We start from the raw sequence: 25,157 nt of genomic DNA on the forward strand, positions 1-25,157 counted from the left end.
CCGGCTCTCTGGTCACCTCTCCCTCCCGGCTCCTCTGCCCTCTGGCCTGTCCTCCCCAAGGCTGTCCTTGGGCGGGTCCACCGTGGCTGTACTCGACACCTCCAGCTGGTAATCAGGGGAGCAATAGGAGGCCCTGGGAGAAGGGGGAGGAGGCCTGCCGGACGGACACTGGGGTGCTGGTGGAGGGGCTTTGGGGTGAGCCAGGACCCTCGCTTGCTTGGTGTGGCTGACTCTAGAGTGAGGATACTCTGTCCCTTGCATGCCCCTCCATCGGTAGAGACGTCTCACTTTCTAGGGTTTGCTGGGGGCATTCCTGATGTCTCTGTCTTAGGGACTTTTCCCCTCTACAAAGTGCCCCTACATCAGTCAACACTTACTTTGTGATGTTGCAGTAGTGAGGCAGGCAGGACTGGGGAGGAGAGGAGAGTAGGAAGAAGGAGGTAATGGAGAGTAGCGGGGAGGGCTTTATTCATTTTTAAAACTTGACCCTGAAATAAGGCTGTTAGTTAAGACATGGTGCCTGGAGGTGCACATGGAGGGAACTTACCTGCTTTGGTTTCCAAATCTCTTCCCCTGACTCTTGATAAGACCACTTCCAGGCGCGAAGAGGGAAGCTCTCTTCTCTAAGCTTTCGAGGGGGCTTTTTAATTCCTTCTGATCAACAAGTTTTATATTCTGATACCAGGAAGCAGACGTGAGCTGTGGCTCCTGCCTGAAATAAGCGGAGAACTCTGAAAATCTGTGTCAGAGACAGATCAGAGTTGAAGCACAGCTTTGCAGGGCTTGGCAAGACTTTCTGTAAAGGACCAGAAACCTGCTCAACACTGCTGCTGTCGTGAGAAGACAGCCATAGAATATCCTTGAATGGATATGATTGTGTTCTAATAAAACTTTATTTGTACCACCTCAGGCCCATTAGAATGACTGAAAAACAAAGAAACAAACAGCAGTGTTAGCCAGGATGTGGAGGAATTGGAACCCTTGTACACTGTGGGCCAGAATGTAACATGGTGCAGCTGCTGTGGAAAATTGGTTGGTTCCTCAAAAAAAATTAAAACAAAATTACCACATGAGCCAGCAACCCCACTTCTGGGTTTGAAAGCGGGGACTTGAAGAGATATTTGTTCATTCGTGTTTATAGCAGCATTATTCACAGTAGCCAAGAGGTGATGCAACCCAAGTGTCCATCCATGGATGAGGGGATAAAGAGAACGTGGCATCATCCACACAATAGAATATTACTCAGCCTTTAAAAGGAAGGACATCCTGACACAGGCCACGGCATGGACGAACCTTGAGGACAGTACGCTCAGTGGAGTAAGCCAGACGCAAAATGACAAATATTGTGTGATTCCACTTATACGAGGAAGCTAGAGTAGTGAAATTCATAGAGACAGAAAGTAGGATGGTGGTTGCCAGGGCCCGGGAGCTGGAGGAAGCAGAGAGTGGCTGTTTAATGGGTGCAGAGTGTCTGCTTTAAGAGAGGAGTTCTGTGGATGGAGGGTGGTGATGGGTGCACAACAATGTGAATGGGCTTAGCGCCGCTGAACTTTATGTACATTTAAAAATGGTTAAGATAGTAAATTTTTGTTATATGTACTTTACCACAATTTTTTAAAGCCTTTATTTAAAAAAAAAAGGACGCCTAAATCTTAATTTACAAAATTGGGCCGGAGGCTGTGGTTTGGGAACCCTCCCATTTGAAGGATGGGAGAGGTCTCTGAGGCCAGCGCGCTTGGTGAGAAGTAGCCGGAGGAGGGTTCGTCTTCCAGTTATGCACAGAGCGACGTGCGTGTGTGTCTTAGTCATAACGGTAATGGATGCCACGCGGGAGACAGCAGCCGCTCCTCTGCAGACACGGAGACCTCAGGGAAGCCCGGGGAGGTCCATGTTAAAAGCCTATTTTCTGCAGAGCGACCCACCCCAAACCATCCAGCCCATCAGTGACACGAGCCTCCTGCTCGTTAGCTGGGAGTGTGGGGCAAGAGACGCTCGGAGGCTGGCTGACCCAGGAACCCTGTGGGAGGCAAGCCCTTTCTGCTGCCAAGATGAGTTAGAAAAGAGTTTGACAAGAGAATGTGTTTTAATTCTTTGCAGTAAAGTGCCTTCAGTGTTAAGGGCCTTAAACCTGGGAAAAACTAACTTAGAAAAGCATCTAAAAATAATAGGGGCCAAAATGCAAAGGCTTCATACTGTATGATTCAACCACGTGAGACCTTGGAAAAGCCAGATCTATGGAGACCATAAAGATCGGGGGCCCAGGGGCTCATGGGAGGGAGGGAGGGCGAGCAGGCAGGGCACGGGGAGTTTTAGGGCAGTGAAACTGTTCGAGATGGTCCTGCAGTGGTGACTCTGTGTCATTGTGTATCTGTCCAGAGCCATGGAGTGTCCAATGCCACGAATGAGCCTGCACTGCAGGTGATGATGATGAACCCGTGTAAGCGCATCAGTTACAACACAGGTGCCGCTCTGGCGCGGGATGTCAGTAATCGGGGAGCCAGGGAGGTCATGGGAACTCTCTGTACTTTCCAATCAATTTTGCTCAGAACCTACAACTGCTGTTAGAAGTCAAGTCTGTTTAAAATAATCGTAACAGTCACAATGTGGGAGCAGGTACAGGATGGGGAAGAAGTGAAGCAGTCAAGGGCAGAAGGTGATCACTGTTGAAGCCAGGTGAAGAGCACGTGGGTTCCTTTGCTCGTATCTGTTGGAAAGTTTCCTTAATACGGTGTAAAAGGGCCACGGTTGTAGGGTGACACTTGTATCATGATGACCACACTGACTGATGTCCCTAAGGAAGGCAGCATAGTTGTGACCGATCGTGACCTTGACCTAAGCCTGCTGGGAAACATGCACGTCTGCCTCTATGAGCTTCCGTTTCCTTATTTGTAAAAATATTAGGTGATTCATACCGCATGAGATTTGTGAGCATTAAACCCCATGACTCCTATGAAATAACAACACTGTGTGGAACATGCAAGGTGCTCGGTAGATGCTCAGCAGCAGAGCAGCAGGAATGGAAGGGGTGGTCGAGCAGGAGAGGAAGCAGGAGGGCTGGGGTCGGTCCAGCCACTTTCAGGGTGCTTGGTCCTCAGCCCGCTGTGGTTTGTGGGCAGCACGCACTGTTTTGGTGGGAACCTGAGGTAGAAGAGGTGTCCGGAGTGCAGCTGCACTGAGCACGCGTCAGACAAGCAGCCCAGGGCCCACAGAGCTCTGCTCAAGGAGACCACCCCCCCGCCCAGCCCATACACCTCCCCCCACCCCGGCAGGGATGAGACCGTCTAAGTCTGGAGAAGATGCTCCCTGGGAATTCCCTGCACTCCTGGGGGACTCACGGACTCAGCTGGCGTCTTCAGGGCTGGCCAGCGGAAAGGTTCAGAGCAATTTGGATTTTACTTGAGTCTGATGGACATTGAAGGCTTACTGATTTGAAGAAGAAAGGAGCCAACTCTGTACCCCAGCATCTCCAACTCCCCACAGTCTGGCCCCAGCCGCCCCTTCCAGCCTCATTCCCAGAAAGTTCTTGCGACACCCATCTTCCCACTGGTTCCCAAGTCGCAAAGACTGGAGGCAGGTCTCACCCAGGTCCCCGCCTTCTGTGCACTGGGCCACCTCGACACACCAGGGTCTTTCTTAGAAGTCACTTCTCTGTGTGCAGTAGTCTTCACTCCCCACCCAAGATCTGACCATGGGGAGCAGCTGATCCTGTTTAGTCACTGACTTGACCAAAGCTGGTCAGCTGGAGGGGAGTGCTCATCCCATGGAACTGATGCGACGTCCGCAGCATCTCTCTCATCACCTCACCTTAAGTCGCCTCTCCTTCCCAGCGCTCCTGAGTCCCGCGGCAGTCGGTTTCAGGCAAGTTTCCAGCAGCTTTTCCTCGACTGGCTGTCCTGCAGGGATGGAACCTGTCACTTGAAATGTGTTTCCTTTTTTCCAACCACTTTGGGCAAAACGTTTTGTGAAAAGACGCAGGGCTTTCCCTCCTGGCCGCCCCAGAGCGACTCTTGTTTGAGTGCGGAGGTATTTAAATGCCCTCGTGTTGAACTGTACGGCCTAATTATGCAACGTGAGGTAAGTTCGGGGGAGGGATAGGAAAAGCTCCACGGTGTCACCTTTTGAGAAATGGGGCTTTGTCTGGCACCGGATGCCCTGCACACTCCCGATGTGTTTCCCTGTGTAGTAACGAGGCCCCTCATCTCCCAGTTTTATTGGCAGCAAACACCGGGTGGCAGAGATAGAGAAATGCCGGCGGCTCTGTCATAATAAAGTCATTTTAGTGACTGTAATTGTGCCAGGAGCTTCTAGTAGTTAAATTGGTTCCTGCTTATGTTCCGCTGTCAAAGTTCCCCTCTACTCAATTAACACATAATTATTCAGGACGGTGCTACGTTCATTGATCAGTACACACTGCTTTCCGATAGGTAGCTTTAGGGGCGGGCCGTTGCTGGGGCTCGCCAGCCCTCCGCGGCCCTTTTACTCAGCGACAGAGTGGGGATGTGGGCCGGCGGGATGCCCTGTGGAAAATGCCTGGACTTGGCAGGCTTGGAAGTCCGCGGCCACCTCCTGCATAGAGCCCGGCCCAATGACCGTCAGCCTGTCCCCTAAACACCTGCGGCCGTAGAGTCATCGGGTATGTCTCCCCTTTTCACCCTTTGTAAAGTGTCAGTGGAGGTCACAGTGTTCAAATGACTTATAATTATGTGTCGTTACCTCTTTCTTATCTTTAACCTCAAAGCTAAAAAAAAAAAAAACCCTTAGATTCAAAGTTCAAGGGAGCTTGAGTCCCCATAATTTGGTACCTTTACGTGTTAGTTGAGAATATGAGAACCTCAAAAACTTGAGCAACTTTTGGAGGTCTTGTTGTAGCTGAATGTTTACATGAATGTAAAGAGACAGACAGACAGACAGACAGACAGTTGATAGAACTGGATGGATGAAGACTGTTATGGGGTCTGTCCGCACGCACATGTAGACATCAGTTACACTGCTACCATTTGATCTGACACCATCGCGAATCACAGCACAGCGTCTTGTTCCTGGTGGGAGCTCACCACAGTTAACTGTGCAGGTAGAAGAGGAGGAGGTCAAGGGAAGCTTCCTGGGATTTTTTTGGTTTGTTTTTAATTGTATGAGCCTTGGGAATGAATGTTCTCTATCTCATGGTGCCCCCGAATTATGACAAGAGTGGTAAAGATGCTGACTCTGACTTTCTGGAGACAAGACTGCTTCCCAGAAGAGTGAGCGAAAGTTCTTTCCATGGGGTCACTGGAAATAAAATCTGCAGCCATTTGCCGTGCATAATTTGAATGTCTCAGAGGCACTGCATCTAGACCTTCTGACTTTCGAGGCTTTGGGAGACGGCTTAATTTGCCTTGGGCTCTCTTTACATTATTTATTCTGTGCGTCTGGTTTTACCTTTAAAGTTTTTAGATTATAAATAAATCCTTTCAGAGATTAAAAATGATTGAAAAGAGCTCTAGGAAGTACGGGCTTCCCCTTTTTCTTAGTCATTTTGGCCTCGTGGGCCAGCATCCCTGAAAGCATTTAGTTTTCAGGCCATTAGTAATTTTTAGAAATGACTTACTTCTCATGGCTTGGAATGAGACATGACTCGCTTGGTTCATGGGGTGACTGATCTCTTCCCCAACCCCTCCCTTTCTGCAGTGCAGAAGCAGTGCTGTGTCCCACTCTCTGCCTTCCACACCCCCACCCCCGTCCATCCCCTGCAGACACCTCATCCTCATGTTCTTGGGATCCAGGAACGTTATGAACAGTAGGCATGACCTCTAATCACTGTGTCCTGGCATTTATGTGTAATAATGTTGAATGGGGAGGATAAAGAGAAACTCAGATTGCCGGAGAGTGGATTCTCACCTCCCCCCGACCAGAGGAGGCTCCGGGTATGTGTGTGTGTGCGTGTGCGTGTGCGTGTGTGCGTGTGTGTGTGCGTGTGTGCGTGTGTGTGTGTGTTTTGTTTGGCTGGTGGGGGCTTCTGGACCTACTGCTGGCTCTGAGAGATCTGTTAGTGCAGTTACAAACTAACGTTTCCTTACATCAGACCATTTCTGAATATGCACAGTGGCCAGGGGTCCTCTCAGGTGCTTGGCGGGGTTGGGAGTGGGTGAGTCCTGATGTGTAAAAGACAAGGTTTCTGCCATCGAGGAACTAGCTCCGGAAGCGGAGAGGAGGCTGAGGGAGTAATACTCAGCCATAAATGCTAAGTGCCTAATGAGAAATCTGGTTAGTGAGAACCTCGAAAGAGCTGAACCTGACACCAGAAAGTCTACACAGTAGCCATGCAAGGACTCCAGGCCGAGCCGGGGGCTACGGAACATTCTAGCCTCTCTGAGCCCCCTGATTGTGGTCAGGGCCTGATCTTCTGGGTCAGCTCGTCCATCCACCCACCCACCCACCCACCCGTATCCCTCTGCTCATTCATTCCTGTGGCTCGTGCACAGTGAACATACGTGAGGTGCCAGATGCCCACTTGGCGTTGTGGGCACACGGGTGAATAAACAGACAGGACAGTTTGGGAACAGTCTGGAGGGCTTCCCTGTCCTTGCGCACAGCTCCGGCAGTGCCTGGCGCGGACAGGGTCGCCAGGGACGCCGGGGAGAGCCCGCTTGCACCCCGTCCCCCTCTCGTTGCCTTCAGCTCTGCTGGGCTGGGGCCCCTCACTTCAGACTGGCCAGGCGGCCTGCCGTCCAGCTGCTTGGCTCTTCCTCTCCCCAGTCTTCGACTGAATGTGAGATAGAGCAAGGCCCATGGTCAAGGCCAGGGTCCTCCTGTCCCTCCAGTGGTTCTGCAGAAGTTTCTAATGTGATTTTCTGATGTATCTCCCCTAGTCTGAGCTTTATGAGAAATAACTCGTGAGTTACAGCAGCTATTAAATGTTCTGACCTAAAAGTTAGCCTCTGTTTCTGGCCTTTTTTTCCCTAGCCAATTGATTTATCTTCTCGTGGACTTGGGGCATTGCTAAACTTTGAATCCCATCAAGTGTGAAAGGTAGGAGATAATGTCCGTTGTGTCCCAGGTGGCTCTGTGGCGGAGGGTCCTTGCTGCACGGAGACTGAGTGGCTCAGCGTTGTTTGCAGCGCTGATTAAGGTTTTTATTTGATCTTCCCTTTAGTTCCCCCTACAAATCGCATTCTGTGTTATTTGTTTGTTGTTTTTTTTTTTTAATCTTGGCTTTTCAAAAAAATTTATAATGAATCTAAATGATAGAATCTCTCTCAGCACTGGTCCTTCTTAGTTGTCTGTTCATTAAAAAGTTTTTGTTTTGCCTTCATATTATTTCAGCGTGGCATATTTTTTTAAGTCTCTTTGAGCAATATCTTTATTTAACTAGCTGAAATTGTTCCAGAGCTTAATTAGAAGTAGCATATTGCAACTGTTTGGGTGTTATCTGGAGGCAAGATAATTAGCCTGTAATAATAATGCATGTTCAAGTGAACTTGTCATTTTTGTCATAGAGGCTGGGGGGCGGGGCTCATGACATTTAAAGCTCATGAGGACCCTGGGGTGCTGTAATGAACAACCAAGTTCAAAGCTGAAGGAAAAGTTAAGGGGAAAAAGGGTGTTTGTGGCCATTGACACTTGGGGGAGCTCCTCTGGTTACCGGGGTCAGGGCAGGGCACGACCCAGATGCTACCTGAACTCGGTTGCCAAGGGTCATGTGGATGGGGTAGAGCATCTTCTCTTGAGCCCTGCATCCCACGCTTCTGAGGGCTGGACATGACTCAGGTGACCACAGGCCAAGGCTGGATGGCTGATTCGGGTTTCCAGGTGACCTGTACATACGAGGCTTTCGCTGGATCTAGTCCTGGTCCTGGATGAATTTGTCAGGATACTGTAAATGTTACTGAAACTTAAGTTCCACTGTTCACTGCTCAAAAGCCAATACTCGAGAGGCAAGTGTTGTTAGAAAGGAAAGTTCGCTTTATTCCAGAGGCCGGCAACCAGGGAAGAAGGCAAACTTGAGTCCAAAGGCCAATTCCCCACTGCTGATCAGTGGGAAGAACTTTTAAAAGGGGAGTTTCAGGTGTGCCGAAGGAGGGGGCGCTGCTACGTGCAGAACGGCACAGACAGCTCTGACAGTCATCTTGACATCGGTCATCTGGGCAGCATCGCCCTGATTGTTTTCAGTACAGTTACTCTCCAGTTCAGGGTCGGTCTGTTCCCATTTTTTGAGGCCAGTTCCTGGAACTGTGGCAGCTTCCGTCACGGCTGCAGTCTGGTCATCATGTAGTTAACTTTTCCCACCTGGTGGGGATTTCAATATCTACAAAACAGCTAGAAGGACAGGGCTCAGAATGTTATCTACAGCCCTTGAGGCGGAACTAGATGTCCTTGCCTTCGTTTAATGACTAAACAATCGTTTTGTCTCGCTTCACTATTTCCCTTTGTTTCTGTGTTTTCTTATTTCGCTGATGAAACTTACTCTTTCAGTAAAGTTTTTCTTTTTTTAACACCTTTACTGTGGTGTGGCCCCTGTATAGTTCTACGCATATTTCAGACGTACAATTTGATGAATTTTGATAGATGTATCCACCCACGGAACCACCACCACAGTCAGGATGGCTGACATTTCCATCACTCCCCAAGAGGTGCAGTTTTCAAATTCCCAGTTTATCCCTTCCCACCCTCTTTCCCCTCTGGTAACCATAAGTCCTCTATGTCTGTGAGTCCGTTTTTGTTTTGTAGGTAAGTTCATTTGTGTCCTTTTTTTAAAATTCCACACACTAGTGACAGCATATGGTATACATGTGTGTATGTATACAGGCACAAGAGGCAGGTGGAGGACCTGGGTGGTCGGGGGGAGGGGGGGTCTGTCCTGGGAAGGCCCCAGAGGGCCCTACTCTATTTCACTATATTTAGCTTTTTTTTTTTTTCAATAAGTTACAGAATTCAGCCAGAAGAGCTATTTTTCCAATTTAACTAGACATCCAGTAGTGGCAAAATCCGGCAGCCCTGTGGCTGACAGATCCTGCTGCCCAGTCTGCTCCTGGTTCATGGTCAAGGCCAGGGTCCTCCTGTCCCTCCGTGCACAGTCACTTACAACACAGATTCCTCCTTTCCGGTGATTTCTTAATACCCTCGGGGAAGAATTCAAATAACTCTGGCTACGGTTTTCTTCAGTGACTAGGATAGCGAACTCCTGCACAGGCCATTTGTCACCCTCGTTTTGGTCCTGGATCCCACTGAGAGGTCTCAGTGAAGTGATGCTTGCAAATGCTCTTTCTTCGAGCAGAATGCGAGGGAAGCTGGGATGACAGCGGGTGTTGGGCAGGAGGTTCTGGTGGGAGGTGGTGCTGGGGACCTCCTTAAAGCCCCGGCTGGACCTTCCTTGCTCCATCCTCCCAGGCTGGACCTTCCCTTTCTCCCTCCTCCCAGGCTGACTGGCCTTCAGTGGCTCTGGGACCGTCAGGGCTGGGGAGCTTCTCCAGGCATGCATAGCTAAAGCGGTCAGGTTGTCAGAGAGTACCAGTTCCTAGTAAGTAACCTAGATTGTGCTTACACTCTCTGGCTGTTTCCTGCTGCCTAAACAGAAGGGTAATTAAGTTTATTATCTGTGACCTAATGCTCATTCTTTGCATCTTGCCTTTGTGCAAAGGGAGAAGGGTCATTTAAAAAGAAGTGTCTGGACTAGGCTTTATTATTGTAAACACACTCAAGAGTAATAAAACAAATCTACTGAAGGAGCAAGCTTGTGAAAGGCTTAGTACTCTGGAGTCATTTACGACAGCCCCAGGTTGCAGATTCCATCATAGAAAAGTAAAGGGCAACATATTGGGAAGAGGTGATATTTTGTTCTGCTTGTTTAAGATTGATCAATGAAATCAATGAATAAAGTTCCTGCTAGAATTCTTGTCTAATCATTCTTATCTCTACTAAAGCTTTTTTTTAAAATTTTATTTGAACAAGTAAACAGTGACCAGAATTAGCATTTGGAGCGTTGGGCAAATGATACTGGCATCAGCCATGCTTCCAAGCTTCACCAAACTGTTCCAAGCCTGATGGGGGCATGGAACAGCACTTTCAAATGCTTAACTTTAAAAAGCCAACTAAGCAAAGACCAATTTAATAATAGATGAGAAAAAAAGACTTAACTTGCACCTTTTCTTTGTTTTTAAAGTTGGACTATTGTTATGACACTTTTCATGTGTTGCTTTCAGATGCTGTTATTTTGGTCTGTATCTTTTATGCTCCCTGCACTCACTTCCTTGATTAATCTGGAGAATATCTGCATATAATCTCTGGGCTTGTCATTGGCCAAACCTCGCAGCTTTTTATGGGATTTAGAGAGTTTACTTTCCAGACGGTCTCGGATTGTAGCTAATTGAAATGCCAAACCTACAGAAGTGCCGGAGCAGAAGTGTGTAATTATGTAATTTTCTCTTGATCTTTCAGAGTCTTCCTGCGAGCGATTAATCAGTATGCAGATATGCTGAACAAAAAATTTCTGGATCAAGCCAACTTTGAGCTGCAGGTAAGAGAAGAGGTAGACACGACCTTTGTTGAAATCATGTTAAAACAAATTGCTAGTCTGCGCCAATTTCTTTTCTTTCTAATCCTTGAGCTTAGTTGGTTTCCCATCTAAGATGTGGAAATGGAATTTACAATATGTGCTATTGGAACCCGAGGATTGAAAATTATGTCTTTGGGATATGTGTTCTGTTTAGCAAGGAAGGCGACGGAGCTGTCTCAGAGTGAAAGTATTGAATCAGAGTGACAAGTAGGGATGCTCTGAGCTGGGAGGCCGCCGTGTCTCACAGGAGGGGTGGCTGCCAAGATTGTCTCAGACCGTCCTAGTGTGGAGAGCGAAGGGCTAGCCCAGGAGGGGAGGTGGGTTTGCATCACTGAGCCCAGCTTGCTTGTAGAACTCAGTTTGCCCCGATATATCCTCTCCCAGCTTTGTGCTACCCGAAGTGGCCTTCGCCCAGCAGAACGTCCCACCCTGCCGACACCCAGGGCTGTGTGTTTGCAGAGTGCATGCGTGTGTTTGCGGTAAGGACGGATTTTTGCCTGGCATGATTTCTTGCTGTGTATCTGGTATTGGTGGCTCTCATACTGTACTGCGGGTACATTTCTGCTAATATGATTTTGTCATCATCATTATTACTTAGTTTTGTTTACTAAAGCTTGCAAGTAAAAGCATCCCGGTGCAGAGGAGTTTGTTTCCCCGGGCAGGATTGCTCACTGAGAAGGAGCCAGAAGAATTTATGTGCACCTAGACGGCCATCCAGCTCAAAAACAGGTTACCAGATAACACAACTTACACACCCATCTGCCTTCCCTTTTCATTGTCTTTTGAAATTTTATAGCCACTATGAGCCTTAGTTTATTACATTAAGTTCTTAGGGGCCGGTGCCCTTATTTCTTTTATCATTTTTTTATTTTAATTTTTTATTGAAGTGTAGTCGATTTACAGTGTTAGTTTCAGGTGTACAGCAAAGTGATTCAGTTATACATATACATACATACATATTTTTTCTTTTCAGATTCTTTTCCATTAGATGTTATTGTAAGAAATTGAATATAGTTCCCTCTTTTATCATTTTTAAATTCCCAATGTTTGTTTTATATAATAATATATCAGGTACCATGTATCTGGGCATATTATTTTTCACAATTTAAAATTTTGTATTATTTTCTCTGCTTAATGTTTGTTCTCACATATCCTAACACACAGATACATTCTCATCAAATGTTTATGCTGTGTAAGTTGGCACATTGAATAAAATGTGAAGGACCCCTTCCCACCCTTTCACCCTTTTCCCTTCCGTCGGGTGACGTGTAATTAATTGTTGTCTGTTCTTCCTGAGGCTTCTTTAAGCATTTACAGTTGATCTTGGACAGTGTGGGAGAGGTTTGGGAAAGTGGTTAATCCAAGTATGATTTATAGTGAGTCTTCCGTATTGATGGTTCCTAGCATCCGCGGGTTCAACCAACCGCGGACTGTGTGGTAGGACAGCACTTACTACCGAAAAATACCCACTTGTAAGTGGACCCGAGTAGTCCAAACCCAAGTTGCTCAAGGGTCAGCTGGACCTGGACCTGGCCCTGCACCTGCTTGCTTTCGGCTTTTCCCGTGAATTGGGTGGCACCTACCGTGTCGCTCAGTGCCGTCACAGTCCGCAGCAGAAACGCACCAGCACCAACTCCTGCGAACTTCCGCGTGCTATTCTAGTTTTTCCCCTTTACACGCGGCGCTTCTGTACATGGTGTGACACAGGCATCTCGGTGCCGCTTCGCTGTAGAATAGGTTCCCGGAAGCATAATCACCAGGCTGAATGGTAAGAAATTTCAAGGTTGATGGACACTGATAAATTACCCTCCTAAAATGCTCCAGCAATTTGCAATCTCACCAGCCTTCTCTGAGAGCAGACATTGTCTAGCATCTTCTCCCAACCAATTTCTTTAAAATTGTTGCTTCTTATTTTTGTTGGTGTTTCTCTGATTGCTAGTTGGGTTGAGAGCACTTACTGGTGTGTGGATTTCTAGGATGAACTGTCTGATCATTTCCTCTGCTCATTTTTCTCTTGGGCTATTTATCGTACTTTTTTGTAAGTTGAAATTCTTGATGTAGCCTAGTGGTGGGTTTAGGTTTATCATACAGAAATACTTAGTTTTTCTGTAGTCAAAGCTGCCTATTCATGTATTGCTTTTGGGTTTTATGTTTTATTTGACAAATCCTTCTTTGATTTTCAGTTTCACTGTTTGTTTCATGTAGTTAGTATCTGCTAATACCTTTATAGTTCTTTTTTTTTTAACTTTCCAATAATTAATCCATTTGGGATTTATACAGTTAGTGTTAGAGGTCAGAGTTTAACTTCACTTTTGCCCACGTTATTTTGTGAGTAGGTTCTTCTCTCCCAGTGATTTGACATGTGGCTGAGAAAACCCATCATTACAAATGCATGTGTGTTTCAGCTGTTTTCTGCATTGTGACCTACTGGTTTTATACCCAGCTGATAGAGCCAGGACTTCCTTGTTACTGTGCGTTTGCAAAATTATCTTGACTCTTTTTGTGTATTTCCCTCACGGGTGAAATTCAAAATCACCTCATTAAAACTTTTTTAAAAAATGCTGTTTCTATTTTAATTGGGATGCTATTGGATTTATAAATAATTGTGAGGAAAATGTAACGGCCTTTGGGGGACTGCTTAGCAGCATTTATTTTTCTCCACCCCACACAGGAATCTTTAGGTGTGTTTTTGTGTGTGTCCTTCACTAGGGTTTCTCGTTTTGTCCACGGAGGCCTTGCCCATCGCCTGCTGGTGGATTGTGGGTATTTTAGGTGTGGCTGCTATGAGTGTGGGTTTACTGGTTATCACTGCCCTTGCACACTGTTTCATGGGTACCGTCCTCTGGATGCACACCCACCCACATACTGCGATGAGCTCTTGTGGTCCTTGTCTCTTAGCCAGTGTGAAATGCATTTGATTGTCCCACGCTGGAGGGCTTCAGCCTGCCACCCCCAGCGGGAGGCTGGGGTGCCCTAGGGCCGAGCAGCCTTCAGCGTGTGCGCCAGGCAGTGGCTGCTCCAGCAAGGTGCATTCTGTGTTCTGACGTTCTCGTGTCTCCTGCACGGCTCTCTCCCCTAGCACATCCTTCTCCTTTAGCTGCTCCTCCCTGTGGGCTGTGATGTCCCCTCTGCTTCCCTCTGTCCCTCCTCAGTCCACCTCTCATTTCCGGCAGGTACAGGACCAAGAACTTTTCTTCTTAACCTTCTCGTAGTAAGCTGCCACTTCTGACTCCTGTCACCTCCTCAGATCTGTAGTGAAGACTTCCTACAAGCAAGGCCCTCAGGAAACGCACATTGTCATAACTCCTAACCAGTCCTCAGACCGTGTTCAAGTTCAGTTGTCCCGGGCACCTCCTTCACAGGTCAGCGTCACCCAAGTCCGTTAGTTCTCATATCTCCATTTTTTTTAATGTTTGTATTTTTATATGATTTTAAAGGCTTTATTCTTTGATGATAGTTTTAAGTTCACAGCAAAATTATGAGGAAGGTACAGAGATTTCCCGCACGCCCCCTGCCTCCAGCACAGAGCCTCCCCCCACCCCACACCCCAACAAGGTGGTACCTTTGTTACAGCTGAGGGACCAACACGGACACACCATCCTCACTCGGAGTCCTGGCTTTGCATTCGGGTTCACTGTAGATGTTCTGGACGTTCTGAGTTTGGACAACTGTTACAAGGACACACGTCCACCATCACAGTATCATACAGATAGTTTCACTGCCCTAAAACTTCTCTGTGCTCTGCCTGCTCACCCCGCTCCCCGTTCCGTCCTGCGTGTCTCTCGTCTCCTCCAGGCGAGAGCGGTTCCTCGCTCTGGGCGTCCCGTCCTGGGCTGCGCTTCCGCAGAGCACAGGCCTGGCTTTGCAGACGGCCCCGCAGTTGGGCTGTTTCATGTTCCCTAGTGCTTAGACCCGGGCTGTGCCCTTCGGAAGAACATCACAGAAGTCGTGATGTGATGTATTTCTACCTCCCGGGCGCCCCGTTGCCTCTGACAATGGCCGAGAGATTTTTTGAGATGCCTACAACACAGCCTCCTCGTTCCTAAGGAAATAAAATCTCCTGTGGGTCCCAGTCTTCCTTTACAGGTGGACGTTCTGTGTCCCCAGGCATGCAGGCCATGAGGGAACGTCCCTCCTCAGGGCATCTGACCACCCTGTTCCCATCAGTATCTCCCAGGCAGGATTTTTAGGCTCCCAGGCTCAGCTGGCGTCCTGGCTGCCCTGTGAATGAAGAGGAGAAACAGGAAGCACGTGAAGCTGGCGTTAAAACAGACAGCTCCGTTGTTTGTGCTAACGTTGCTTTCATGGGCAGCAGGTATGCTTAAAATACATCTGGGTCCTGCTTGCAGTCCTGCCCCTGACCCGAAAGTGGCCAGTGGTGACCCTGCCCATGCAGTGAGGGTGGGGCGTCACTAGGGGATGGACGGCCGTAGTGGGAGGTGTTAGTTCCAGAAACAAAAGAAGCAACTCATACTTTACTGATGTGAGCCCCCCGTTCTATGGTAAAGGGGCCTAAAAGAGAAAGCATCTTGTGGTTAGGAAGGCGTGTGGCCTGTGACATCCCCGAAGGCCCACTGGAGCCCCCTGTGCTGCATCATGTATTTTCTGCGGTTTGGGGCAAGTCTCTGAACCGCATCTGGGAAAGGGGAGGACTGGCACTTACCTGGTTCGTCATGCGGCATCAGATGAGTGGCTGTCCTCCTGAAGAACGTGCCTGTTCATGAGGAGTCCTGGATGAATGAAGCCTGGCACAGTCGTAGCTGCATCCAGGCTTTAAAATGCCCACTTACTTCTCAGGGAACCGATCACATTGTGAACATGTTATTTTCATATAACTCTTTGTAACTATCTCATTTGATAGAATAAATATCATCACTATTCTGTCAATGAGACAATCAACACCCACAGATTTCTTCCGAAGGGCTTTGAAAGCACCTGGGAGCTTGGACGTGGGCTGGAAACTGCCAGGCTCTCGCCCACCGGGGGCAGGTGAAACTTCCTTCAAAATGTCCTGTGGCACAATGATAGTCGGGGGGGAGTGTCTGTAATGAGCCCCTCTCTGCAGCTCCCGGGGTGGAGGGGGGGTCTCCCCACTTGTCTCTCACCTGCTCCCCCCACGTCCCAGCCGTGGGTGCCACCCCCTGAGAGAAGGAGCAGGTGGTGGGAGCCATGCGAAGGAGGTGTCCGTAGAGTTTAATTTGCATTTGAGAAATCCCACGGGCTCATCCTTCAAATACCAGTTATGACCGAGGGACCGCTGCTCTGTGCCAGGCCTGGGGTCTGGCCCCCACCCCTCGCACTGTGCGTCGAAAGAGAGGGCGATTTGGGGGTGATCCGTGTCCCTGTAGGAACAGACCAAGGTGCTGCGGGGACAAAGAGGTGGCAAATACACCTAGTCCAGGTGTAGGAGAGGCACGTGGGCCCGGCGTCTGCAAAGGTCCAAGGGTCTGATCAACCGTCTGGTGGGAAGGCAGGGGTGCAGAGTGTGGATGGGGGTGCTGAGATGGGGAGGGAGGGGGGCAAGGCCACGGGACTCGCCTTCAAAGCCTATTCTGAGCACGGAAGCCTGGAAAGTTCCTGAAGAGGTTTAAGCAGGCTGAGATGGTGTCAGCTCCCTCCCGCTGGGCCGGGGACAGTGGGCTTGAGAGGACCAGGCCAGGGCGGGAGACAGGAGGCCGGCTGCTCTGGTCTGTGAGGGGGATGCTGACCTCGCTTGTGTGATATCCCGGCACTGAGACGGAGTGGGTGGGCTCGGGAGGGATGGAGAAGGAGAAAGAAGAAGGACTTGCTGATTGAAATGATGGGAGGCCGCCAAGGACAAATCCCGGAATGAGTCCCAGGTTTCTCCCACGGGCAGCGAGGTGCACACCAGTGACGTTTATTGAACACCAATGAGCAAACAAAAGTCCCCATTCATGATCCCAGAAGCCTGTCTTCATTTAAATGTTCTTTACCTGGTCTGAAACATGGACATACTCAGCGAGTATTCATTTCATGACTCCAGAAATTTACCCATCATAACATTTCAGGTGTGGATGCAGGCGAATGATAAACATCTCAGGGCATTTTTGAGATCCTGTATTAATCTGTTCAACACTTAGCATCTCCCTGTTTGGTTTTCAGCTGTGGAACAACTACTTTCACCTGGCTGTCGCTTTCCTGACTCAAGAGTCCTTGCAACTGGAGAATTTTTCAAGTGCTAAGAGAGCCAAAATCCTCAACAAGTAAGTCCACGGAGCCCTGATGTCACGGGTGGGACCCGCAGTACTGTTAGCACAGCTTTCTTGTGGCCTTTCAGCCAACTGGGTGTAAGTTGAGATGTAATCACGGTGTAACGAAAGGGTGGTTTCAACTCATGAATTGAGTATTGCCTTTTCCAACCCATGAATCAAGATCTGAAATTGCAGGATTCCTTCTGGTGGGTTCCAAGTCAGTGTGGTTCAAGACTGTTAGGGCCACACAGCGTGGGAGTTTCGGGAGAGAATTGCTTTCGTGGTGCGGTGTGCTGACGTCACTCGGCGTGTGGTTTACTTCGTTGCTTCGTTCTCCAGTGCTTCTTCGACCGAGGAAGCTTCCGATGGAAGCACCAGTGGCGTGGTTGAACTACTCATTGCGGAGTGAGGGCTGTATGGGGTTCCTTCTTTGCAAGGGACCACCCTCCCCTCTTCCAGGTGGGCGATCTGAACGGCCTGACTAGCCCTTCGCTTGTCCTAAAAGCCTCTCAGAAGCTCCAGGGAAGCCAAGATCCCGGCTGGGCTCCTCCCCCGGCATCCCACACAGCCCCTGGACTTGACTCAGGAGAAGAGCTCTGGCCTGGGTCTCTTCCCAAGCTTTGGGCCCTCGGAGGGCCCTGCCTTCTCTCTTCCCACCTCCCTTTCACTAATTTCTAGTTCTCTGAGTGCCCCTTTCATAAGTGCTCTGGAGAAGGGTTCTCAGATTGTCCCTGCATTGCTGTGGGGTCCCTATTTGTCATTTTGTAATCCCCTCGTGTTACTTGGACGGGTGCAAGGTGGTGCCAGCCCCCTGCTGTCTCCGAGGTTCGAGATTTCAGGGCATCTCAGAAGGTGACCGCTGTGCAGCCCTCCTCATGTCCCATGAGCATGTGTCTCACTTGCAGGCCAAATCAAAGGCGCACTGTCCCCGGGGGAGAAGAATTCTTTCAGCAAACATTTACCCAGCACGCGCCACCTGCCGGTGACTTTCTAAGTGTGTTTTTCACCTGGAATCAGACAAAAACCGAAGCTATTCCGGAGGCTGTCTTCTTATCTTTATTTTCCGGATGACGAGGTGAAACGCATAGTGAACAGTCACCTGGCCAGTGTCACACGCTGAGTCATTCTGAGCCCAAGATGCTCACCTGTGCTGCTTCGAGAACCTTCCTTCAGTCCTTCCCTGAGCCCGTCTAAGTCAGGTCAGCGTTCACCTGGCCATCTTCCTCTAGGCTTCCACAGTTGGAAGCCTCAAGTCTTCTGGTCATCGATGTAGGCAGGTGGTCATTGTTCAAAAAGGGAAATGCACCCAGAGTGGCGTGGTCCCAGTGGCTGCCTACAGGTGACAGCAGGGAAGGCGCGGGGCAGCGGCAGCAGCAGCGGCAGTGTCCCCCTCCCTCCCCACTGCGGAGCCAGTGGGGTTTATCACGTGCCTTTGCTCTGGAGACAGACTGTCCAGGCTGCACCTTCCGGGGGCTGGCTCAGCGAGGATGCTCTCACTCTGCGGGACTTCACATCCCCTCGGTGTGGCAGGAAGTTGGGGACGGCTACGTGGCTGTTGTCCCTGATGAGGTGCTGTCACGGTGAAGGTTGTCTGTAGTGGGAACACTAATGCCGGGCGCGCGCTGGGAGCACCGCCGCGGACTCCCAGTCCTGTCTGCGGCCCCGATGGCCTGGGCCCTGGTCATGCCGTCAGGCAGCAGGTGACTCTCCTGCCCACCTGTGTGCGGGGCCTCCTGGGGGTGGTGAGTTTGGGATCCAAGCCAGCTCCAGCCAAGGATGGGGCCCTTCCTTTGCCAAGCTCACGGTGCATCCTACCCTTAGAGAGGCCTGTGGAGAAGTGCTTTTAAGCCAGAAATCTGCCTGGAAAGAGCTTCACCTTTTGTAGAAGAAAACCATTTGACTGTGAGAACCATTCTCGGGGCCAGGGCAGGGCCCTCTCTCTGGGGCCCTTTCTCCTGTTGGTGTGAGCATGTTAACATCTAAGCTAAAGCAACACCAATAAATGCGTTCCCCACACAGGGCTTTGGCCGCCGAGGGGAACATTGGCTTCCCGCGTCGAGCTGTGCATTCTGAAGCTTCAAAGCCAGGGGAAATTAAGCACAGCCGGCTGGCATCTCCCCCTCTTTCTGTATTCTTTCTCACAACCCTGGTGGTAAGAGAGTCAGGATTTTCCCTTTGAAATTTTCTCGCGGATTCCCCCGAGGAGAGAAGTGCCAAGCACTTCAGAAGTTGTCTTGGCAAGACTCTGGCAGGACTGTCTCATCCCCTGTGCAGCCCCAGGGGCGCTGCCCCAGGGCGCAGGCTCTGTGGGTGACCACCGCTGAGGACAAAGTGTTTCCAGGGTGTGAGATGCGTGTGAGTGGCCAGGACGTGGGGCGGGTTCATCTGTCTTTGTTGTATTCTTAATGCTTCTTGCTTTACGTTAAACACTTTATAAGCTACATGCAATTTTAATTTCTAAACAGCAAAATCTACGTAAATTATATTAGAAGACCGTCTTAGCCAAATGCTTAACTTTCCCAGTGCCTAGAAATGTTTTAATTTGTTCAAAAGTGTGCTCTGTACTCAGGCCAGGTCCTGGTGCTAGGGACCCCAAGATAAGAAGTTCGCAGTCATGGGGGGAGGTAGACGTGCAAAAATAAATGTTGGGAGGGGAACGTGAGTGCTCACTGGGTGGGCGTGTGGGACTCAGCCCGGGAGGCCATCAGCGTGGGCTTTGGGCTGGTGCTGAAGGCAGCTGGGGTGGGTGTCTGCCAGATTGCCTGACTGAGCCCCATGTCAGCAGGCAGCCAGTCTCCAAAGGGGACATCGGGTTCTGAGGGGCACAGCCGGCTCTACTCGCAGAGACATGCTGGTGGGTGAAGCATAAGTGAGTGGCTGGGCCTGGAGCACTTGGACTGAGGCAGGGCGAGGGGCCCGCCGACGCGGGCATGAGCCCCGCTAGTCTGAGCGAGTGGGGCTGGGTGCTGATTGGGGCTCAGCGGAGCATAATTCAGGTGGTTATTTTTCTAGAGGCAGGGCCCTGGGGTCTGAAAGTGGAGTGATGCCCACCTGTACACTAGCCTCTGGCTGCCTCCGCGTCAGCCTGTCTGCTGCTATAGGTCCATGGATCCAACTGAGTGCATCTGAGGAGGGGCTTCACCATGTTTGTTTATGTTTATGTTGATTTTTTTCAAGAGGATCAAATTATCCCAAGTAAATTCCCTACAAACTAAGAGTCAGAAGGGGACCCAGGGAGACAGACTCAACAAGCAGTGACCTGTGCCAGGGTCCTTTTGAACAAGCTGTGTCCCACATGCACTAGTCATGGTGTATTATTTTTTTTAATTGAAATATAGTTGATTTACAATATTGTGTTAGTTTCAGGTGGACAGCCAACTGACTCAGTTATATATTTTTTCAGATTATTTTCCATTCTAGATTACAAGATACTAACTAGTTTCCTGTACTATTCAATAAATCATTGTTGCTTATCTATTTTATGTATAGTGGTGTGTATCTGGTAATCCCATATGCTTAAGTTATCCCTCCCCTGCCCCGTTTCCCCTTTGGTAATCGTCGGTTTGTTTTCTATGTCTGTGAGTCTGTTTCTATTTTGTAAGTAAGTTCATTTGTATTATTTTTTAGATTCACATAATATTTGTCTTTCTCTGACTGACTTACTGCACTTAGTATGATAATCTCATCCATGTTGTTGCAAATGGCATTATTTCATTCTTTTTTATGGCTGAGTAGTATTCCATTGTAAATCTATACCATGGCCTCTTTTAGTGATGCTGTAGTCTACTGAATGTGATAAAGCTTTATGCAGTGGAGAACATATCAGACCCCTGTGTCTAATAAGGCTCATTCCCATCAGTGGTGTTTGGGGTCCCGCCTCCTCCCACCTCCCAGGAACTTATCAGTCCTTCACATAAAAATAAAAATGTCTCACCTCACCCATCATCTCCCTCCAGCTACCTGCAGGCCTCTCCCCGTTCCTCACCCCGACCTGCTCCCAGCTCTGGCTGCAGCCCCAGGGCTCCAGCTCTTTCTCAGCTCCCAGAGCCCCACTCCAGGTTTTCCTCCTGGCATTTTGGCCCCTCTGCTCCCTTGTCGGGTTCAGGCTCCCCCATCCAGCCCTTACGTGGTGGAGCTCCTCAAGTCTTGCTGTTGGGCCTTCTCGTTCTATTCTCTCTCCTTAAGATAGCGTTTTTCACATTGTGCATCTCAACCCTTTATTGGGCCAGGAAAGCAACTTAATGGGCCATTGTATTAATTTCTTAGAGTCATCGCCAAAGAAAGTAAATGGCTTGAAACAACAGATGTGCACTGTCTTATAGACAGATGTCAAAGGTTAAAATCAAGGCACCAGCAGAGTTGGTTACTTCGGGAGGTGCAGAGGGGAGACCTCTTCTCTCTTTCCTCCTGCTGGTGGCCGCATCCTGGATGCTCCTGGGTTGTGTACCTCCAGGCCCTGCCTCCCCCTTCACGTGGCCTTCTTCCCTGTGTGCCTGTGTCTCTGTTTCCCTCTCCTTGTAAGGATGCCAGTCCTTGGACCTAAGGCCCACCCAACCCAGCGTGACCTCATCTTAACATGATTCCATCTGCAAAGACCCTGTTCCAAATAAGGTCACATTCACAGGCATAGGGGGTTAGGTCAAAAAAATTGTGATATATACATATATGTGTATGTGTGATTGTTTAATGTCCATCTCTACTACCAAGCTAACAGCCTTCCAAGGTCTATGGGTCTTGCCTATTCTCGACACGTTATAAATATTCATATTCCCATATTCATGTTCCCATATTAGCTCTGTGTGTGGCCTCGAGTAAGTATGCAGTACCTGATGAATCAATGAGTAATGTACTCTGAACAAATTAATCTAAATGATCATTGCAGCCGTGAGGGGATGCTGTGATGAGGCCCAGTCTGAACTTTTAATGGAAGGACCCCGGCTGGCTTCATTGCTTGTGAGGACAGACAAGGGCAACATTTCCTCATTCTCACCAAAGCCTGGGAGATGGGCATCATACCATCATTATCCCAGTATGACAGATGAGGAGACCGAGGGCCGGAGTGGTCAGGCAACTTTCTCAGTGTGCTCAGATTTGGGTTCAGGTTGGCCTTACCTTCAACTTTGGGCTGTCTCTGGTGGACATGGGTTTTCTGCTTCTTGGGGTAAAGGTTCAGGAAACTAGGTGCTGAGAGAAGGTCTCAGAGACTAGATTCCTGCTATTTGGGGTCAGAGTTCTAAGCCTGGATATGGGATCTGAGATTTGCCTGGGCTGTCTACAGGTTGTCTCGTGGGGGCTCCCTTGGGCTGGTAGTTTGAAGGTGTTCACTCACTGGGTGAGCAGGGCATAGTGGGGAGCGCCAGGTGACCCCAGCTTTGCAGAGACAGGCCTATCGTTTCACCGCCAGGAATCACTGCTTCCTTGGTGGGAGGATGCCTGCAGAACGCCCTCCTCCCCTCCTAGTCTCACTGTGAGAATCAGATGAGGCACATAGACTCTGGGAGGGGAGACGCAGTGCTGTGCCGTGACATCGTGGGAGCCTGCCCTTGCTGGTCCTCAAGGGGTGTGCTCTGGGGGAAGCGCACAGATCTGGGAGTCGAGGACGTGCAGTCTCTCCTCTCCTTGCCCCTTGACCTTGGCCATGTCATTCCGCTTCTCTCTCCAGGACTAGCCCAGTTCCCCTGACTAGAAGTTGCTAGGGGTGAACTTGGTTATGATCTCCAAGGCTGCCGCCGGCTCTGGACTTGTCTCCAGCTAGCGCAGTAGCCAGATACTCTCCATCATTGCCTTTTCTCCCCTCCTTGGGAGAAGAAATACAAATGGTCCGGAATCCCTCTCAAGTCCCTGTGACAGCTGTAACTCTGTTTGGGGATTACGCTGAGACGTGTAGGGGTTCGTCAGAGCTGCCTTCTTACTAACATTAGAGAAAAGATCAGTCTTGCTGAAAAGATTCGGTCCTGCCCTTCACCTCCCAGCGATTTTCTCCTCTTGTGACCTTCGCACCAGCCTCGAGCACCTGTGTCTTCTTTGACTATGAAAACATCGTTCTTAGCAGCTTTATACGGGAGGCCTGCCTCTCATGAGGGATATGCATTCAGATCTTTGCTGATCCCCTGTTCTCAAATACTGTGAAGTCATGTCATTTTCCACATGAACAAGAGTAATGTGTGACTGAAAAATATAACCCAGGCATCCTTGCCCACCCCCCCACCCTCCGCTGGCACCGTGAGCAGAGGCGCCGCACAGAGACCAGGGAGCAGGGCCTGCTCCCCACTCCTCCTGGGCCTCCCAGTCAAGTCCAGCTCTGGACAAAAGTCCAGCTCTGGTCACTGTATGTCTTGAGACATTCATCGGGTCACTCCTGGTGATCCAAACCCAAACAGTGCCGAGACTCCCCTGCACTTTCTCCTTCTGAGCTTCGGGGTATAATTTGAATGGAGAATCATTGTAAGACCTGAGAGAGCGAGGGAGTTCAGGCAGGGGCCAGAGAGGGGCAGCCACTGGTGACCATCAGCCTAGTGTTCACCTTGCGGACTTTTCAAGAGATACCTTCCTGGGATGAGGAGGAATTGCTTGGTGGTTGGCAGAGTCTTTAAAGCTTGAGTTAGTCTGTAAGTTACAGTCTAACCCCTGGGACCGAGTCTCACCTCCTCTGGGCCCCTGGCCTCCTCGCTGTGTCTGAACACGTAGTGGCAGGGGCCGGGGTGTTTGCGTTCTCGGGGTCCTGCCTGCGATGCCACGCTCCTCAACTCCCCAGACACCTGCTCCCCTGAGAGGCACCTCGTCCCCCACCATCCTCAGAAGGAAGCATCTGTACTGGATGGAGCACCGTCCTCTTCTTCACGGTCCTCTTCCCCTTGCTAAATGCCGGGAGGACGCCCATCTCCCCGGTCACCAGGCAGCCAACTGCATCCTCTCCGGGCCTGAGCTCCTGGGATCCCTGTGTCACTTCCGTAGGAGCAAAGAGCAGATTGGAAGGTGGCTCTACAAGTCTCAAAAGGATTCTCGCCTTACTGGTGCTCAGATCGGGTGCCCCTGGGCACTTTGGGGTGCCAGCTAGTGACTGAAGTGTGGGCAGGCCACTCCTCACTGTGGAGTGGGTAACTGGAGCGTTCCTGGGCAGAGAGCGGCTCACTCTCACTCATCGAATTAACCTGCATCTGTGCCCACCTGGTGTCGGGCTAGGCTGGAAGGTAACACATACACCTCTCAGGACCAACTTGTCCTCAGAGGTCGGGGTGTAGCTGCCCCCTCTCTGTTCAGTCTCTCCGTGTGTACAGTGCCGTGGTACCTGCCGTCCAGCTGTGATGCTCCCAAGGTTGACCTCGCCCACCAGGAGCTGCGCGGTGGGTTTATGTTCCTTGGTTGAGATGATCGCACTGTCTGTGGTCCTTTCCTGCTGTAAGCGACACCCAGATGTTCAGGGCACTGGGGACTGGTAAGGTGGTAGCCAGCTGTGGTAGGTTTATCAGCCGGGATCTTCACCTATAAAGTCACAACTCAGTCGTCTGTAATCAGAGCTTTTCTTTCCACATCAGCTGACACAAGGACTCACAGAGCAGGCTCCATCACACAGCTGCTAAACTGTAACGCTGTATGATAATTTTGCAAATTATTATTTTTAATATAATCAGCTTTTCCTTAGGCAGTACAGGAAAAAAGTTAAACTGCTCACAAACTAATGAAGGTTTATCTTCTGAAGCATCAAATTCTGTTTACTCATGAAGCACACTCCCCCTGTACTGACCCACTGGGGGGGAAATTAGCATTTATTTTCCATGGTAAACAAAAATGGGGGGAGTATTTGCTGACATCTTTTGGTGTTATGCCCTTCCTTACCTTGAAAATGATTTAAAGAGGAACGGGAGCTACTTGGAGCTATTTCTAAGACTCCAGGGCTTAATTTTAACATGTGAGAACTGTTTATTGTGTGCAGGGTTGTAGGAAGTCTTTTGGTGTCTGTGGTGCCTGGATGCTAACGACAGGCAGGGAAAACAGACTCCCCCTCAGGCCGAAGAAGCCAGGTGTCTGTCTCCTGCCAGGAGAGACTGAATTCCTTTCTCTCCACACCTCCCCCAGGTTCCCACAGAGGGCGGAGCCTCTGTAATCTGTGGTGTGGGGGAGTGAGATTCCCCAGTGTGGTCCCTCCTCCTTCAGTTCCCTTTGGTGGCAAAAGAAATTGAAGCTTTGATACTCCGTTTGTCTCAGGGAAGGGAGACTTTAATTACACTTAAAAATAATTCAGGTCTGATTTTCAGATGCTCCATAGAGTGACTCAGCGTTTTTCCTCTCCCTGGTTTTCAGGTACGGAGATATGAGGAGACAGATTGGCTTCGAAATCAGGGACATGTGGTACAACCTTGGTGAGTAACCGGTATTTCAAGGCATCACAGTCAATCTCTTGAATAAGTGGGGAG

At 49.6% G+C, this 25,157-nt stretch overlaps 1 protein-coding gene across 2 annotated transcripts in view; it reads left to right on the forward strand.

The window, feature by feature from the left end:
* Positions 1-25,157, forward strand: part of DOCK1 (dedicator of cytokinesis 1) — a 484,546-nt gene that overhangs the window by 373,909 nt on the left and 85,480 nt on the right. For both annotated transcript variants that reach the window (XM_031460760.2, XM_064488534.1), the window contains exons 30-32: positions 10,414-10,492; positions 16,655-16,755; positions 25,045-25,103. In XM_031460760.2, the coding sequence (XP_031316620.2) occupies positions 10,414-10,492; positions 16,655-16,755; positions 25,045-25,103 (239 nt within the window). The remainder of the gene's footprint in view (positions 1-10,413; positions 10,493-16,654; positions 16,756-25,044; positions 25,104-25,157) is intronic.

The sequence above is a fragment of the Camelus dromedarius genome, chromosome 8 (genome assembly GCF_036321535.1).
Source record: "Camelus dromedarius isolate mCamDro1 chromosome 8, mCamDro1.pat, whole genome shotgun sequence".
Taxonomy (NCBI): domain Eukaryota; kingdom Metazoa; phylum Chordata; class Mammalia; order Artiodactyla; family Camelidae; genus Camelus; species Camelus dromedarius.